The sequence below is a fragment of the Chiloscyllium punctatum genome, chromosome 29, assembly GCF_047496795.1.
Source record: "Chiloscyllium punctatum isolate Juve2018m chromosome 29, sChiPun1.3, whole genome shotgun sequence".
Taxonomy (NCBI): Eukaryota; Metazoa; Chordata; class Chondrichthyes; order Orectolobiformes; family Hemiscylliidae; genus Chiloscyllium; species Chiloscyllium punctatum.
This window is the reverse complement of record NC_092767.1, coordinates 78,360,509-78,378,660: the sequence shown is the minus strand read 5'-3', so window position 1 is coordinate 78,378,660 and position 18,152 is coordinate 78,360,509. Positions and strand designations below refer to the sequence as shown.

General features: G+C 40.8%; 1 protein-coding gene across 4 annotated transcripts in view; it reads left to right on the top strand.

The window, feature by feature from the left end:
• The window catches only part of samd4b (sterile alpha motif domain containing 4B), a 91,086-nt gene that overhangs the window by 50,707 nt on the left and 22,227 nt on the right, over positions 1–18,152 (top strand). For all 4 annotated transcript variants that reach the window (XM_072549561.1, XM_072549564.1, XM_072549562.1 and 1 more), the window contains 4 exons: positions 5,728–5,994; positions 14,519–14,628; positions 15,457–15,543; positions 17,203–17,512. In XM_072549561.1, coding sequence (XP_072405662.1) covers positions 5,728–5,994; positions 14,519–14,628; positions 15,457–15,543; positions 17,203–17,512 — 774 coding nt within the window. The remainder of the gene's footprint in view (positions 1–5,727; positions 5,995–14,518; positions 14,629–15,456; positions 15,544–17,202; positions 17,513–18,152) is intronic.

Genomic DNA, 18,152 nt, shown 5'->3' with positions numbered 1-18,152 from the left:
GTTTTGCTGCTGCTTTCCATTTGACCCAGGCACTCCTTTATAATTTTAAATTATTTGTTCATGAGATATGGGGATAATAACAGGGTGTTATTTATCACTTATCTCTAAAGGGACAATTAAGCGTCAACAATATTACTGTGGGTCTGAAGTTAGATGCAGGACAGACCAGGTAAGAATGGCAGATCTCCTTCCCTGAATGATAGATTTCTTCTCTAAAGGACATTAGTAAGCCAGATGGATTTTTACAATTGATAGTGGTTACATAGTCATCCTTTGGCCAATTTATATTCTAGATTTTTATTGAATTCAGATTTTGCCATTTGCTTTAGTGGGATTCGAATCCATGAGCCCAGAGCATTAGCCTGAGGATTTGGAATATTAGTCCAGTGATTAACACTACACCAGTGTCTCCCTTAAGCGGAATAGAATATCAAAACTTCTTTTTCTCTCTACTGTGAAGCATTCCATATGTTTTCCATTAACACACAACAAACTTTTCTACCTGGGCAATTTTGATTGTACCTTTCTTTTAACATTTGGCATACTAGTAAAAGACCTTTCACTTCTATTCTCATTTGTGGTTCCTAACTGTGACCCTTTTACTGTACTTTGTATGCTGTTTCATTACTAATAAGCCAGCAGCATAACCCCCCATTTATTTTAAAAAATCATTTAAACACATTTACAGCTAAGATCTGACGCTGTATCTAATGACTGCCAGCAAAGAGTTAGGCTTCCTCTGTTAGGTGCAAGGTGACTGGTTATAGATTTTATTCTGTCAAATGGGAAAGTTCTAGACCACCTCTGGAGCCTTCAGCTGGTAAATCAACTGAGATCATCAGTGTCAAGGTATTGTAATGTCTGCTCCATGTGCAGTATGAAATGGCACCAAATGAGGTGATGTCTTAGCATGGGGAGGATTGACTAGCTAATGGCAGAGAAAAGAGATGAATGGTTCATTTTCAGGTTGTCAAGCTGTCACTAAGGAATACCATGCAAATCAATTCTAGGGGCTCAAATATATGCCTACCATATCAATGATGTGGATGAAGAGACTGAATATGTAATAAATTTGCTGATAATATATTGTTGGGAAGTAAGTAGAGAGCACAAGAGTCTGCAAAGGGATTTATGCAGACTAAGTGATCAGACAAAAAGTTCAGTATAATATAGGAAAACATGAACTTATCCACTTTAGCAGGAAGAATCGACAAATCAGTGTATTACTTGAAAGGAAAGCAACTGTGGAATGTGACAGGGGGATCTGGGTATCCTGGTCCATGAATCAAATGTCATATTTGCATATCATTGAGGAGGTTCGTTGAAGATTAGCATTTATTGTAAAGCGAATGGGGTCTAAAAATAGGGAAGTGTTATTGCTGTTATGCAGGATTTTAATCCAACCACCTCTGGAGTACTGTGTACAGTTTTGGTGTCCTTAAGAATATAACTCCATCAGGAGCAGTTCAGAGAAAGTTCACTGCTTCCTGAGATGAAGTGGTTATCTTTTGAAGATTGAATTAGTTGAGTCCATACCCAGTAGAATTTAGAAGAATTAGAGATGAACTTCTTGAAACATAGGATCCTAAAGGGACATGACAGGGTGAATGCTGAAGATGTTGCAGTAATGTGAAGGACTCTAGAACTGGGGACATTTTTAAAAAGACATCTCAATTAGAAGCAAATATAGTGAATGCGGGCTATCTGAAACAAAAATTTTTGGAGAATCTCAACATGTCTGGCAGTATCTGTGGATAGATGAACAGTTATCCATTCAAGGAGAGGCCTAGTTGCTGGACAGTTAAACCAGAGAGGAGAAAGTGAGGACGCAGATGCAGGAGATCAGAGTCACAAAGTGTGATGCTAGAAAAGCACAGCCAGTGAGGCAAAATTCGAAGAGTAGGAAGGTCGACATTTTGAGCGTAAGCTCTTCAGGAATTGTAGAATGAATTGTATTTTTGACTGATGAGGGTTATGGGGCAAGATCTGGAAAGTGAAGTTGAAGCTGTGATCTTATTGATTGGTGCAGGTTGAAACAGCTGCATGCCTTCCATTTCTTGTGTTTAGTAATTATCCAAGAAATCATTAGAGGAAATTAAGGAGGGTCTCTTAACAGTGTGGTGAGATTATGCAAGTTATTATCGTGTGGAGTGGTCTGGATGGATAGACTGGAAACTTTTGAGATGAAACTAGATAAACTTTGAAGGAGAAAAGAGTAAAGGATACTGCTGAGGAGAACTGAGACGAGGCTCTTTTGATGCATAATCACCAAGCATTCTTGAGGTGCTGTGTGGCCTGCTTTGAAAGCAGAACAGATTGTCTGAAGAGCATATTTTGTAAGTATAGTTTCAAACCTTTGAATTGATGTTTCTGAAAATATAGAAGTTGAAATGAGTTAGTGCAAATATTTTAAATCATTCTGTGCAGTTCAACCAATCCTATAGTCCAGTTAAGAGCACAAGCAGCTCAGAACTCCAATCTTGGACCTTTAAAAGCTGCCAAGTTTCTCAGTTAGTCATCACTGTTCAATGTGAAATTGCAGTATAGGCAAACACAGATGGTACCTTTTACTACTGCAGTGGCTGGAATGATGGAATTGCTATTGACCTCAGTACCCATGAGCTCGTGACACAAAACATGAGCACAATTACTGATTTGAGGAGCATTTGGTAGAGCTAGAGCAAGGCATAATCCTGCCCTCTGTATGATGTGAAGGCAGGAAAATCCAATATCGAAGTATTTTCCAAAAAAAGGTAATGCTGAGGTTCCCCCTAAAAATGAGTGATCTGCTAATGAGTATACTCATATCAGGATAGCAGCTAATTTCTAAAGTAGGTGGTGGAAAATTTCAGTATTGTTGCACCTGCTCACCGTACATTAGCCCCTATAGTATTGTACATAGTGTTTCATCAAGGCTTTAACTATTTAATCTAATCTAAACAAATTGAGTACTGACACAACAGACCCATGAGTGAGTGCCATAAAGTTAGTAGCACTCAGTGAATGGTAACCCAGAAAATGTAGAGGAGGGAAATTAGCTAGATGTAACACCATTTGCGTAATAAGCTATAATCGTCCTTTTATCTGAGAGACTTGTTCTGTGGCAGTGTTTCTCAAACTTCTATTTTGATTGTAAGGTATCTTTTTCAAATGATTTAGTGATCCCTGATTTCCCCATCCTGTAGATATAATCACACTATGAAACTGCTGCATGTAGAATGTTTAATACTGCCTTTGAGAGCACAGGCATTCACTAACCTATCAATGCGATGTACTGTTTCTCACTACAAGCTCTCTTGTTGCAGAGGGACCAGGAGAGTATACCTCTGGCTACTAGTCGTACCAAATTAAAGTTGTAAAGGAGTCATGTTAAGACTTGAAACTTCTAACTCTCTCTTTCCACAGATGCTGCCAAACCTGTTGAGTTTGTCCAGCACTTTGTCTGTATTTCAGATTTGTGGCATCTGCATTATTTTGCTTTTATTTGAGTGCTATTCATTCATTTTGCTGTTAACCATGCCGCAAGGACCTTTTGGCAAGTCTTTGTAGGCCCCATTGCGAGAATTGTTAGCAAATGTAAGCTTCTGTAAACCAAGGCTAATAAAGTACATTCTCCCTTCTGTGAATAATTTTGCATATTTGACTTTGTAAATAGTGAAGTTACTTGGTGTTCAGGTTTCACTATCTGTGATCTACTGTTCTTGAGTACCCCTTGGTTTTAACATTGTTTATGCTGTGAAAAGATGGCTTTACTTTTTTAGAATATTCTAATTCCAATATTCATACAAAAGGGAGTTTGAAAGAGTCCTTTCTTTTAATTGTCTTGTGCACCTATTCAATATTTTATGCATTTGAACCTTCCAGTTGTCACTTGTGTGAGATGTTTTTGCTCTTTCACATCATTCTTTTTAGAGCTTCTCAGATATGTTGAGATTCTTGAGTCCTGTCTTAAATCTCACAGCATGAATAGTCAGAGTAATGTCAGTGACAATTCTGCACGTCTTCCAAAAACAGCAGTTGATGCTAGATTAATTAATCTTAAAATTGAGTTTTTGTAAAGCAAAGGTATTAAGAGAGATGGAGTTAAGCCATAGCTCAGCCATGATCTCATTGAATGATGGGACAGGCTTGAGGTGCTGAGTGGCCTTCTCCTGTTCCTAGTTAGCCCTCAGCTTAATTTAACCAAAGTTTTGAAGTATGTTAAAGGTGGTGTTCATACAGAGTATAATATTTCTGGTGCAATATTTGGTGCTGTTAGAGCACTGGGTATTTATCTTTCCAGCTCTAGATTTTTCAGCCAGGAGGACTGAAGGCATTTCAGGAAGTGGGCAAGTGTTACGTTGAATATATTTCAGTTACTTTGAAAAGGAGCATGTACCTGATTTGTTTATGCAGCTTCAGCTGGAGCCCATGCATTACCTATTTAAACTGCTGAGGCCCTGTTAGTGTTTACAATAGTAGCTAGGATTCTAAAATAGTCAATTGAAATGCATAACCATATCTATTAACAACAAAGAAAGAGAGGCTAACTTTTAATTTAAACAGAGCTGGGAAGCTAATTACTCTTGCAGGACTGAACACTTGAAGCTCTCATTTTAGGCATTTTTTGTTTTGCCACAGAGGGTGGTGGTGGAGGGTTGTTTTTCAGACTGGAGGCCTGTGACCAGTGGAGTGCCACAAGGATCGGTACTGGGCCCTCTACTTTTTGTCATTTACATAAATGATTTGGACGCGAGCATAAGAGGTACAGTTAGTAAGTTTGCAGATGACACCAAAATTGGAGGTGGTAGTGAACAACGAAGAAGGTTACCTCAGATTACAACAGGATCTGGACCAGATGGGCCAATGGGCTGAGAAGTGGCAGATGGAGTTTAATTCAGATAAATGCGAGGTGCTGCATTTTGGGAAAGCAGATCTTAGCAGGACTTCTACACATAATGGTAAGGTCCTAGGGAGTGTTGCTGAACAAAAACCTTGGGGTGCAGGTTCATAGCTCCTTGAAAGTGGAGTCGCAAGTAAGATAGGATAGTGAAGAAGGCGTTTGGTATGCTTTCCTTTATTGGTCAGAGTATTGAGTACAGGAGTTGGGAGGTCATGTTGCAGCTGTACAGGACATTGGTTAGGCCACTTTTGGAATATTGCGTGCAATTCTGATTTCCTTCCTATTGGAAAGATGTTGTGAAACTTGAAAAGGTCCATAAAAGATTTACAAGGATGTTGCCAGGATTTGGGATCTGAGCTACAGGGAGAGGCTGAACAGGCTGGGGCTATTTTCCCTGGAGTGTCGGAGGTTGAGGGGTGACCTTATAGAGGTTAATGAAATTGAGGGGCATGGATAGGATAAATATGAAAAGTCTTTTCCCTGGGGTCGGCGAGTCCAGAACTAGAGGGCCATAGGTTTAGGGTGAGAGAGGAAAGATATAAAAGAGACCTAAGGGGCAACTTTTTCACAGAGGGTGGTACGTGTATGGAATGAGCTGCCAGAGGATGTGGTGGAGGCTGGTACAATTGCAACATTTAAAAGGCATTTGAATGGGTATATGAACGGGAAGGGTTTGGAGAGATATGGGCCGGGTGCTGGCAGGTGGGACTAGATTGGGTTGGGATATCTGGGCAGCATGAACTGGTTGGACTGAAGGGTCTGTTTCCATGCTATACATCTCTATGACTCTAAGTTGTTTCTTATAAATTTTTCAAATAAATTAATATGCCATTTTTAATTTTCAGTTCTCCAAGGCCAAACTCAAACCAACCACAGTCCTCTCAAGCGCTCAGTTTCCCTCACCCCACCAATCAATATGACAAACCAGTCTACAGTCAGCGAGTGGATGGCTCCAGATGACTTGCGTACCAGAGCAGTCTACGCCCCATCAGACCATGCACCCCTCTCCCCGCAGAGCAGCATAGCCTCTTCTGGGAGTGGTGGCAGTGAGCAGACTGAGGAACAAGGGTCAAATCGCAATACATTTCAGGAGGAGGGGAGTGGCATGAAAGGTAAGAGATAATGACCAGGTTATCGGATCAGAAAATCTAATGGGACCAGAGTTTAAGTTGAAAGTCTACAAAAAAGTTTGGAGTAAGCTGAGAAATGGGTGCAACTTTTCACCCAGATATGGAAAAGGGTGCCAAAGTGAAAAGTAGCAATGAGGATTTTAAAAATATGGAGGTTAGCCTTAGTGAATGTAACTGGTTTGCATTGAGATTGGTGCAAGCTGCAAAAGACCAGTATGTTGGGAGCCCATTAGTGCTGCCTATCCACAATCAAGGTAAAGGTAACTGAGATGAGGTGAATAGTTGGGTATGATCTGTGAAAAACCTAGTCAGTTATGTTGAATATGCAAGTATTTCAGTTACTTTGAAAAGGAGCAACTACTGCTTGCGCAGAGCTCTGTACAGTCTCCATTCTGCAACTAACACTCATGCCTTGCTAGCACACAGATTTGTATTTCGTTTATCAGTCTGTAGGAAAGACAGTAACGTATATATCCTTGATCACTAACTAGTAAAACAGCTTGGAATGGATTCCAGTAACCGAGTATTCCATTTATTGACCTCATTATTTTCTTGTGTATTGCAGCAGTATTATTTCGTAACAAAATCCTCCTGGAATATTTTTCCAGAACAGTAAATGGGAGTATTGTGTACTGATAAACCTTATTTTTGCTGTAAGTTCAGAATGTTGTTCTGTAGACTGAAGAGAATTCTTTATTGAGTTCTGAAGAAAGGTCTGAAAGACTTGAAATATTGACTGTGTGTATCTCCACAGTTTCTGCCAGACCTGAGTATTCCCAGCTTTTTTGTTGCTTCAGATTTCAAGTGCCTTTGAACAAATAATTTTGAAGTTATGGCCACTTTGGAAAGAAAGAGACTTGACTTTTTAGAGCTTTGGTCACATTTCCCAGTAATGTGTCCCATCTGCATGGTAAATTTGTTTGGAATTGCAATGGATGTTCGAACAAACATAGCAACCAACAAAATCCTTGCAGGGACTGATGAGATGGATGATCTATTAATCTATCATAGAAGGTTTTGGTTGAGTGAAGAATGCTGTTGCAAAACTGGAAGTACTCACTGTTCTTTGAATATTCTGTTGGAACAAACAGATTTGGCATTAAAGTAAGCTCCTATCTAAAAGTTGGTTCTTTGGAACTTTAATGTACAGCAGTTGATGGGTCTTGAAATAAGGCATCATGGCAGCTATTGATATTCACCTGCATAGTTATCCAGACTCGTGCTCAAAAATGTTGTTAACTCACTATTTGGCAAAAGGAAAGGAAATTGGGCAAGTCAGATCCTGAGCTCCTTTCCAGTGGTGGGTCATTGAACTGTGAGACTGTTCTGGTTGTTTTTGGGGCAGAATTTAGCACATAGCAAAATCACCAGTGGTATCTGTGCACTTTCAGTTTTTTTGTTTGTATTTTGTGTGAGGTACTTAAAAATCTGATAAATAAAATAATTTTTTTTAAATGGCTACATTTACATCTCAACCAAGTGTTCATTCTTAGTGTAGAATGTGTCCAGAGTAGTGTATGGCGGATCAGATAAAATCAGGGAGGGTGTGTCAAGTAAACAGGATGTGTATCACTAACACTATTTTCTGATGTCCCATGGGATTACCTGAAATTGTTTGCTTAGAGTCCAGCATATACAAATCTATTTCTGTTTCTCTGCCTATATTTTCTCCTCTGTATATCTTTGCTGTCAAATACTTTAAATGTCTGGAGGTGTTACAAGATAATAACCCATCCAGGTGTTAAAATGACATTCATAAATTGCCGGATCTATGTGCTTGGTTTGTGACACAATTTAAAATTCTATGTTTCTAATTTTGGATGCTTCAAAATATGAATGTTTTCTCGTATCCTTTTTTTTAATGATCCTTTATAATCCTCAATTCGCAGTACTGTCTCAAAGTATGGAATTTATTTACTTTTGCCTAACCTAGTAATATTAGTGGTAATATCAAGAGACTGTCAGTTACATTTCTGGTTCCTCAAGACAGCAAGTGTGTTAGGAGTTTTCTGAAAAGTAGACAGCAGTTTAGGTAAAACCAGTGACTTGTAATGTAGGAAATGTCAAGATTTTAACTAATCATTTGACAAGCTCCCTTCCCTAAATGCTGAATTAATAAAACCTGAACACGACAAAACCTATTCTTCACTCAGACCTCTCCGTGCTATCACCCAAGCTTCTTTTGTGGATTGGTGCCAATGTGTTAGAGTAAGATTTGGAAGTATGCCAATATGTAGAGTTCTTAATACTTCATATCTAACTTATTTATGACACGCGTTACCCTTTTGTAGTGCCATTTAGATCTAAATGCAATGTCAAGACAAAGGACTGGTTTGGAACTGTAAAGATGTCTTTGAGTTTCTTTGTAGTTCAGAATGCAACATGTTGAAGAACTCATGCACCTAACATAACAAGTTTCTGAAACTGTACTAATGGTAGAGGCTCCACAAGCAAATTATGAAAATCCAAATTTACACACTAAAGAAGCTCACTTAAATTTTTCTCAAATGTTTGTGCTGTTCCATGTTGTTTCTTTCTTTCCTCTAGTTTTACTAGTACTGCAACCTTTTTCACCTGACTAAACTTGGGCAGCTGCCAGTGTCTGGCCAGAGCTAGGTAGTAAAAGAGTAATGTGTGTCTTGCTCTAAGATTTTCTTGTATATGGGATTACGGTGCAATTTTAAGTTTACAGCACATTCATTGTCTGTTTCGATTCAATAGTTTGCTGTCAGATAATCCGTGTAAAATTGAGTGTTTACAGCAAACACAGTTCTGATAAAATTAATTGTTCAGGAATCCGTATATGTGGCCATATTTGAAGGTTGCATTCAATATTTACAGTCATGAGCTATTATGTCATGGAAGTATTATTTTTAGGTGGGTTGAGAGTTGCAGTGCCAGTGGGTTGGTGCGTTGACCTTTAGTTTCTAACTAATGAATCACTTTTTTTATTCTATCTCAAATTAACGTTGCCAACAATTTTTCAATCTGTTCCCTTCCCCATTCTGATACATGTGGTAAAATTGAAAGATTAGGTACACCAAAGCATAATTTCTTTTTTTCTGTCTCCCTACCTCTCTTTCCTCCTCCCTACCTTCCCCAACTGCAAATTGATATAAAAAGACTTCCAAGCAGAGGTACCTGCATCAACTTAATGAAAGATGTATGTTACAAATTAAAAGAAAGTGGAGAAAAGTCCTTGACTGAAATGTTGATTAGAGCTGAAAATGTGTTGCTGGAAAAGTGCAGCAGGTCAGGCAGCATCCAAGGAGCAGGAGAATCGACGTTTTGGGCATGAGCCCTTTTTCAGGAATCAGGAAATTGTCCAGCAGGCGAAGATAAGATAGGGAGGAGGGACTTGGGGGAGGGGTGTTGGAAATGCGATAGGTGGAAAGAGGTTAAAGGTGAGGGTGATAGGCTGGATGGGAGTGGGGGCGGAGAGGTCAGGAAGAAGATTGCAGGTTAGGAAGGTGGTGCTGAGTTCGAGGGTTGGGACTGAGACAAGGTGGGGGAGGGGAAATGAGGAAACTGGAGAAATCTGAGTTCATCCCTTTTGTGGTTGGAGGGTTCCTAGGTGGAAGATGAGACGCTCTTCCTCCAGCCGTCGTGTTGCTATGGTCTGGCGATGGAGGAGTCCAAGGACCTCCATGGGAGTTGAAGTGTAGCCACGGGGTGGTTGGGATGGTTGGTCTAGGTGTCCCAGAGGTGTTCTCTGAAATGTTCCGAAAGTAGAGTGCAGCGGCTGTAGTAAATGTGTGTGGAGGTGCAGGTGAATTTGTGGCGGATATGGAAGGATCCCTTGGGGCCTTGGAGGGAAGTAAGGGAGGAGGGGGGGAGGTATGGGCGCAAGTTTTGCATTTCTTGCAGTTGCAGGGAAAGGTGCCGGGAGTGGAAGTTGGGTTGGTGGGGGGTGTGGACCTGACGAGGGAGTCACGGAGGGAATGGTCTTTTCGGACGCTGATAGGGGAGGGGAGGGGAGGGAAATATATCGCTGATGGTGGGGTCCGTTTGGAGGTGGCGGCAATGACGACGGATGATGCGATGTATATGGAGGTTGGTGGGGTGGTAGGTGAGGACCAGTGGGGACTTCCTCGTCAGGTCCACACCCCCCCACCAACCCATACCTCTTCTTCCCCCCCCCCACCCCCCCATATCAGCCACAAATTCACCTTCACTCCACACACATCATTTACTGCACCTGATGTGGCCTCCCCTATATTAGGGAGACAGGCCTCCTATTTACGGAACGTTTCAGAGAACACCTCTGGGACACCCAGACCAACCAACCCAACCACCCCATGGCTCAACACTTCAACTCCCCCTCCCACTCCACCAAGGACATGCAGGTCCTTGGACTCCTCCATCGCCAGACCATAGCAACACGACAGCTGGAGGAAGAGCGACTCATCTTCCTCCTAGGAACCCTCCAACCACAAGGGATGAACTCCGATTTCTCCAGTTTCCTCATTTCCCCTCCCTCCCTTTTTCCCCCCCCCCCCATCTTGTCTCAGTCCCAACCCTCGAACTCAGCACCACCTTCCTAACCTGCAATCTTCTTCCTGACCTCTCTGCCCCCACCCCAACTCTGGCCTATCACCTTCACCTTAACCTCCTTCCACCTATCGCATTTCCAACGCCCCTCCTCCCTACCTTTTATCTTCACCTGCTTGGCACACTTTCCTCATTCCTGAAGAAGGGCTCATGCCCGAAACGTCGATTCTCCTGCTCCTTGTTTGCTGCCTGACCTGTGCTTTTCAAGCAACACTTTTCAGCTCTGATCTCCAGCATCTGCAGTCCTCACTTTCTCCCTGAAATGCTGATTAAGCAGTAACTTGGAGGTTGTGTCAGGAACAGGAGAATGTCATTCCTCCTCCTAAAATTAATTTATCTGTCATTGCTCCATATCCTTTGATAGCCATTTAATAAAAGTCTGTGTTGGTCTTGATCCCAGATATGATGGGAGGAAATTCAAGGATTCCTATTACAATATGGAGAAGTAGTCCCTCACTTCAACCTAAAATTTCACCAGACGAAATGCCTTCTTTGTATGTGTCATGTCACATTACCTCTGTAATATCCTCCTCTAATCGACTAGACTTAACGAGGTGAAGGTGGTGCGAGCCAAGTTTTGTAACTTCCCCATAAATTTAACTTAAGCCTCTCTATATTATTTTCATATTTCTGCCCAAAGACCTCTCTTGAGATGTAACATCTAAGCTGGGAATTTGTGTTGCAGACGTTTCGTCCCCTGTCTAGGTGGGAGCCTCCTGTGAAGCACTTCTGTGATCTTTTCTCCGGCATTTATAGTGGTTTGAATCTGCCGCTTCCGGTTGTCAGTTCCAGCTGTCCACTGCAGCGGCCGGTATATTGGGTCCAGGTCGATGTGCTTGTTGATTTAATCAGTGGATGAGTGTCATGCCTCCTAGGAATTCCCTGGCTGTTCTGAGAACTGACAACTGGAAGCGGCAGATTCAAACCACTATAAATGCCGGAGAAAAGATCACAGAAGTGCTTCACAGGAAGCTCCCAAGCACTGAGGATGTCACCTAGACCGGGGACGAAACGTCTGCAACACAAATTCCCAGCTCGGCGAACAGAACCACAACAACGAGCACCCGAGCTACAAATCTTCGCACAAACTTTGAATGTAACATCTAAAATTGAATGCACTCTTTTAGTTGAGATCTTGCTGAGGCTCTTAAATACTGCAGGAAGTCTTCCTTCTCTTTTATATCAAGGAAGCTGAAATACAAAACTGACATTCTGTGAGCCTTTTGATGAAACTGTATCCGTCACTGCATCTTAACTCCAATTTTGGCCTCTTGAGCATTCACTGCTTCACCAGTGGATTTCTGTTCTCTCATATCTAGCTTTCCAGTCTGGAATTGCCTTCTTGTAGTCCTGTTTCCCCCTTTTTAAAATTCTCCTCAAAATGTCTTAACTGTTCAATGTTTGCATCAAGACTTGTAGCTCAGGTGCCAACTGTCGTGGTTGTGGGTATGTTCGCCGAACTGGGAAGTTAATTTGCAGATGTTTCATCCCCTGTCTAGGTGACAAGTTCAGTGCTTTGGAACCTCCTGTGCACATGACGTGTATAGGGTATTTTATCCTGTGAGGAGTTGTTTGAGTGTGGCTGTCGGTTAACATGTGCAAGGCTAACGTAATTTACAGGATTCCATGCAAAGACTACACAAAACACTATAGGACAAACAGGCAGGCAACTAGCAATCACTAACCACATCCACAAACACCAAGTAGCCACTAAACGCCACGGCCAACTGTCCCTAGTAGCCATACACACAGATGACAAGGGCCACAAATTTCACTGGGACAACACAATGATCATAAGACAAGCTAAACAAAGGCCAACCAGAGAATTTCTGGAAGCATGGCACTCAGCCATGGACTCCATCAACAAGCACATTAACCTAGACCCAATATACCGGCCACTACAACAAGCAACCGGATGCAGCAGAAACTGAACTAAATAAATTCCAGAAGAGAGAGTACAGCAGCGATTCGCAGGAGGCTCTGAAGAGGTCACCCAGACGGGACGAAACATCTGCAAATTAACTTGCCAGCTTGGCGAACATACCCACAACCATGATGTCTTAACTATCCTAATACCACTTTTTTGTTTTGCTTTGTTATTTTCTATTTGATCATGCTGCTGTGCATTCTCTTGAAATGCTTTGCTGCACTAAAGGTGCTATACAAAATTCGAGCTGTTCCGCACTAGCTTTTAGTGATTTATATGCATGAGCAAGCACCCAAATTCCTTCCGAATCTTTTGCCATTAGGAAAATATTCCAATTTTGCCTGTCTTGGTTTAAAGTTTAAGTACCTGTCACTTGCCCCACATTGTATCACATCTGCCACGGTCTAACTGACTTAATCTCCTTGTGACTCTAATTTGCTGCTCACATCCACTCAACTTGCTGTATCTCCTACCTTGATTAGCTATGTTCATGTATATTATATGTTAATGAGCTTGTGGATGTTTTATCTTGGGTAGGACTTAGTTGAAGTTGATGAATGTAATGATGCGATATGTAGTTTGTGTAATATGTTGTCCTGGCATTCAGATGCTAGTTAAAACAAAATTACTGTATAAAGCTCTAGGAAGCAACAATAATTTCACATACCACTAATTTAAGTGGAGAAATGTAGAAGGAATTAAGTTTGTTTTCTTTTATAAAATAGAAATCTTAAAAATTAGCGATCATGGAGGAATTTGATTTTAGCTGATCAAGTGAACTTATTCCTTGTGAAGGTTCCTGATTCCTAATTCCAAGAAACCGGTTCAAAAATAAGAAAGGATGTTAAGGGAAACTTCATTAATGCAGTAGTCATGTTACGGACTGGTTTGCATTAGCAGGACATCAAAGCAGCCAATCTGCATAAGCTTAAAGCAGCATTAATGTATCTAAAGTGATTGAGGGGGTACCATCCAAAAGAGCCTGGTTTATTTATGATTAATAGCCTTTTCTTCCGCATTCACCACTGAATCTCATGCCATTTGTTCTGTAGAAATCAGATTTTTTTTTCTCTCTAGCCTAATTTCAGTTTATAGTGGTATAATTTAATGAGCACCATGATTACGAAATCAGAGGACTATCAGGAAGTGATGAAACCAGTCTAAATTTAAACTTCGAGCAGGAGCATAAGGGCATAATGAAAAGGCCAGTTCAAGAATTGGTTAGTTGGACACATAAAGCGAAATATTGTTGAAGATCTGAAATAAAAATGGAACTAGGTGGAAAGAATGAGTTGCTGAAGGGATTGTATACTTTATGAAAGCAGCACTGCCTGCTAGTCTTTCCTGCCCCCCCCCCCCCAAAAAAAACACTCACCATCCTGGCTTAGAAGTGTATCACTGTTCCTTTAGTATTTCTGGGTCAAAATCCTGGGGCTCCCTCTCTAACAGCATTGTGGATGTCCCAATATACCAAGGGACACAGCATTTTTAAGGCAGCAGCTCACCAGCACCTACTCCAGAGCAATTAGAGAGGCAATAAATGCAGCTTTATTTAAGGATGCTCACCTCCCATGAAGCAATATAAAGAAAGCTGCAATAAAAGGTCATTGACCTGAAGTGTTAACACTGATCGATGCTTTAAGTAGTCTTTTTTAAGTGGAGGCGAATGGATGTTATTGATGGTGACTGCATATCTATGGAAGGATGAGTTTGGTTAAGTCTAAATTGCTTCCCTCACTTCACTTATTTTGATCTTTATGGCCTCTATTAGTTGTTCTGTGATTGCTTTCCTTGGGGAACTGGACTTCACTGAATTAGAATTAATTAAATAGTTCCAGCTTTGAGGCATGGCTTCAAATCCACATGTATTATTTGCTTTCTCACTTTCTCTTGTTTTGCCTCTGCACACCCTATCCAATACCGAGACCCTTGCTTCTGTATCCTGTCATTCAGCCTGGGAGGTGGTTTGGTTGTTTCATTTGCATGTGCTTTGCTTTCATTTTGCTGATTCCTTTTTTTTCTTCACAGACGTGCCCACTTGGTTAAAAAGTCTTCGGCTACACAAGTATGCATCCCTCTTCTCTCAGCTAACTTATGAGGAGATGATGACCCTGACCGAACACCAGCTAGAATCTCAGGTTTGTCTTTTATCATTTTATAAAACCATACAGCATGGAAACAAACCCTTCAGTCCAACTTGTCCATGCCGACCAAGTTTCCCAAACTAAACTCGTCCCACTTGCTTGCATCTGTCCTACATCCCTCTAAAATTTGCCTGGTCATGTACCTTAATTGAACCTACATCTTCCTGTACACTTCCTCTGGCAGTTTGTTCTGCGCATCACCCACCCACTGTGTGAAAATGTTACCCTACAGGCCCCTTTTTTAAATCTTTCCCCACTCCCCTTAAAGATATGTCCCCTAGTTTTGAACTCCCCTACCCTGGAGAAAAGAGGTAGCACTGCTCTTTACTCTATCCGTACCCCTCATTACCTTAAACCTCTCTAAGGTCACCCCTCGACCTCCTTCACCCCAGTGGAAAAGTCCCAGCCTTTCCATAACTCAAACCCTCCAATCCCAGTAATACCTGAGTAAATCGTTTCTGAACCCTCTCCAATTTAATAAAGTCCTTCATTTAGCAGGGTGACCAGAACTGTACAACAATTTATAATTGGCTCAATTAAACCTCAAATGATGGAAGTAACATACTTAAAATCTTCTGCTGTAAAATATTTTTAGCACCAAGGACCTTGGTCAGGGCAGATGAAAAGCTATACAAGCAGTACCTTTTGGGATGGTGCATTCAGGCTGATTTAGGCTGCTCAAATAAGGATTTAAAAACCATTAAAATTTGGGAGCACTGCATTTAATTCTTTCCCTTCTTTCCTTATCCTGTTTATTTTTCACTGATCTTTTCTCCTTCTACTTTCTAACTCATTAAACATCTTTTCTATATCTTTATGCAGAATGTCACAAAGGGAGCACGGCATAAAATAGCCTTGAGCATTCAGAAGTTACGTGAGCGACAGGGTGTACTGAAATCCTTAGAAAAGGTAAGTTTTTTTTTCCCCAATTACTTGCCCTCTGCAAGTAGTAGATATAAGTTTATGGACAAAATCAGGCCTCTGACATATTTCCCAATTGTCCTAATTCAGACTTTGAATATTAACATCATACACTCATCTTGAATGTTGCTGTTGCTGTTATTCTTGATCCTGATATCTGGTGTTCGCGTGCATTTTTCTGCAAGGGGCATTGGAGAGCAATCAAAAGCAAGAATTCCTTTCTTCGATGCTTGACTCCCAAGAAACACCGAACTAATTGCAATACTCTGTTTATGATTAAGTAGTAATGCTGTCTTGGCATTGAATCTTACTGCAACGTGTGGCATAGTAATGCACTGAGCCATAGCATTTGAGGAATATTGGCAAGATGAGTTGTGTTCTTGGTGAAATGTTTCTCGTGCTATCTTTGCATCTTGACACCACAGTATTTGAGAGCTTGATGAGCAGTGTCCTCCTGACTGAAGCTCAGTAGTCATGATAAAAGCAAGTAAAAATAAAAATTAACGTCAAGGGAAACTGTACAGCTCATTGTTCCGGTATAATACTCCTGTTTGAAATCTGCTTGTTTCATCCCAATGTATGAGTTTCTGATTTCCTATGAACCCTGTTAGGAATATCTCCTAATATGAGGTGTTTATTGCTTTTATCAGTAGTCTGCATAATATCAGTGAAGTCAAATGTATTATAAACCAAAGCATTAACTTTGATTTCACTTCACAGATTCTGCCAGACCTGCTGAGCTTTTCCAGCAACTTCTGTTTTGAGTCAAGTGTATTGTTTACAACACCTCAGTAAACTCAGTTATGGAACATTGACTGGTCTATTATAAAACTTATGTGAAATGTCTCAAATCGGCAAACCTGTGGCAGAGTTTTATTTAAAATTTTTGTATGTCCATATTTCTCCAGTGCACTATTTGTTGATAATTCTTTGTGAGACAATACCATGTAAATAACAAGTTGCTAGTTTCCCTTCCTGCAATTTTCTTTTGCTGGTACACAGTGCTAGGCATCATTTTGGAACACCATTGTAATGTTCTAATTGCTGTCCTGGCTAAAGTTAACAGATTTTGTTAGACCAGGAATCTTTTTGGTCTGACAGTTTGACGTGCTCACACTACAAGAGGTGTAACACTTGTTTGGAGATGAATTTGTAGTTTTGTCTGCATCAGCTCTTGGATTGTAGACTTGGCTAAATTTCAAATTATTTCTGCATATGCATCAGATCTTCAAAAAGACTTGGCAGTGTTGGTGGGAGTGTAGATATTAATAGGTAACAGTGGGTACTACTTTGCTCTTTGAGAATGGGACTTGGGTTTGAACCTGTCTTAAACTGATTATGTAAACCTGTGGTACACCTCTGAGACCTCACCTATGCAACTCAGCAAAATGAGCATCAACCCAATATTGGGTAAACTCCAGGTCTGTCACAAGCAACTGTGATTCTACATAGATTTAGCTCTATTCTGACTTGCTGTAATTCACGCAAGTCATGTGTGCACAAATATTAATTTGTTTAGAACACCAGTGCTAACATAAGAAATTCAACATCTGCAAAATCATGATTAAATTATTGAAAATCATTCCAGTATATAATCCAAAGACCCCAGTGATTTGAAGTAATGAGTACTGACTATACTTTCAATAGGACATTCTCGAGGGAGGAAATCTTCGCAATGCTCTTCAGGAGCTGCAGCAGATAATTATAACACCAATCAAGGCTTATACAACACCTCAAATGACCCCCAAAGAGGGTCATGAGACAGACCCCAATAACTCCTGCAATACTATACCTGGACTGGGCACAGACAGTCGAACAACCAAAGCAGCTGCCGAGAAGGATTCTACGTCTGATGGCTTTCAGACCCAGGGCGTGTCAACGTGCGATGGAGAGTCAGCCGCAGCTCCTGTATCTGAAGGTGATATTCCTGGACAGTTCACCAGAGTCATGGGAAAAGGTTAGTTCTTAACGTTTTAATTGTGGAGGGCTGGGAATCATCAAGAAGGATTTAAACAGTGGTCCATGCTTTCAAAAATCAAATGAGTTTCCGAAAGTAACGGAATAAGAGGAAATATGAATACAAGTGGTTTGGTACATAGTTTGTACTCCGGTCCTGACAGAGCAAGGTGAAAAATTTCAACATGTCTCTTTTTAGTTTGGTTCATGTTTTGGTTCTAATAGGATTACAAACTACAGTTTTCTTTTGTCTGCCATTTCCACAGTCATGATTTTGACAGCGCTGACTTGTGGTACGTCATACGATCAAGAGAATACTGTGAGGGTATTGGATAAAACTGTTTATGCAGTTATCCCAGTCCTACTGCACGTTGGTGGACAGAGATCAAGGCTCGGCCTTTTTTATTTCCTAGTTCTGTATTTAGGTTGTTCTGTAGTTTTAACCATCTTGCCTGCAAAAGAGCATTGCAGGGGGTTTGGAAAGGACCAGCATCTTTGGCATTTGGAGGGGTGAAATGGACTTTTAGCGAGTTGATATGACAAACTTGTTTTGTGATTGTTGGCTCAATTTTGAAAAGGGCCTCTATGTTTGATTTTGTAGATCATTGCAAGTGTTAATTACAGCAAATGTAGGCAAAGTG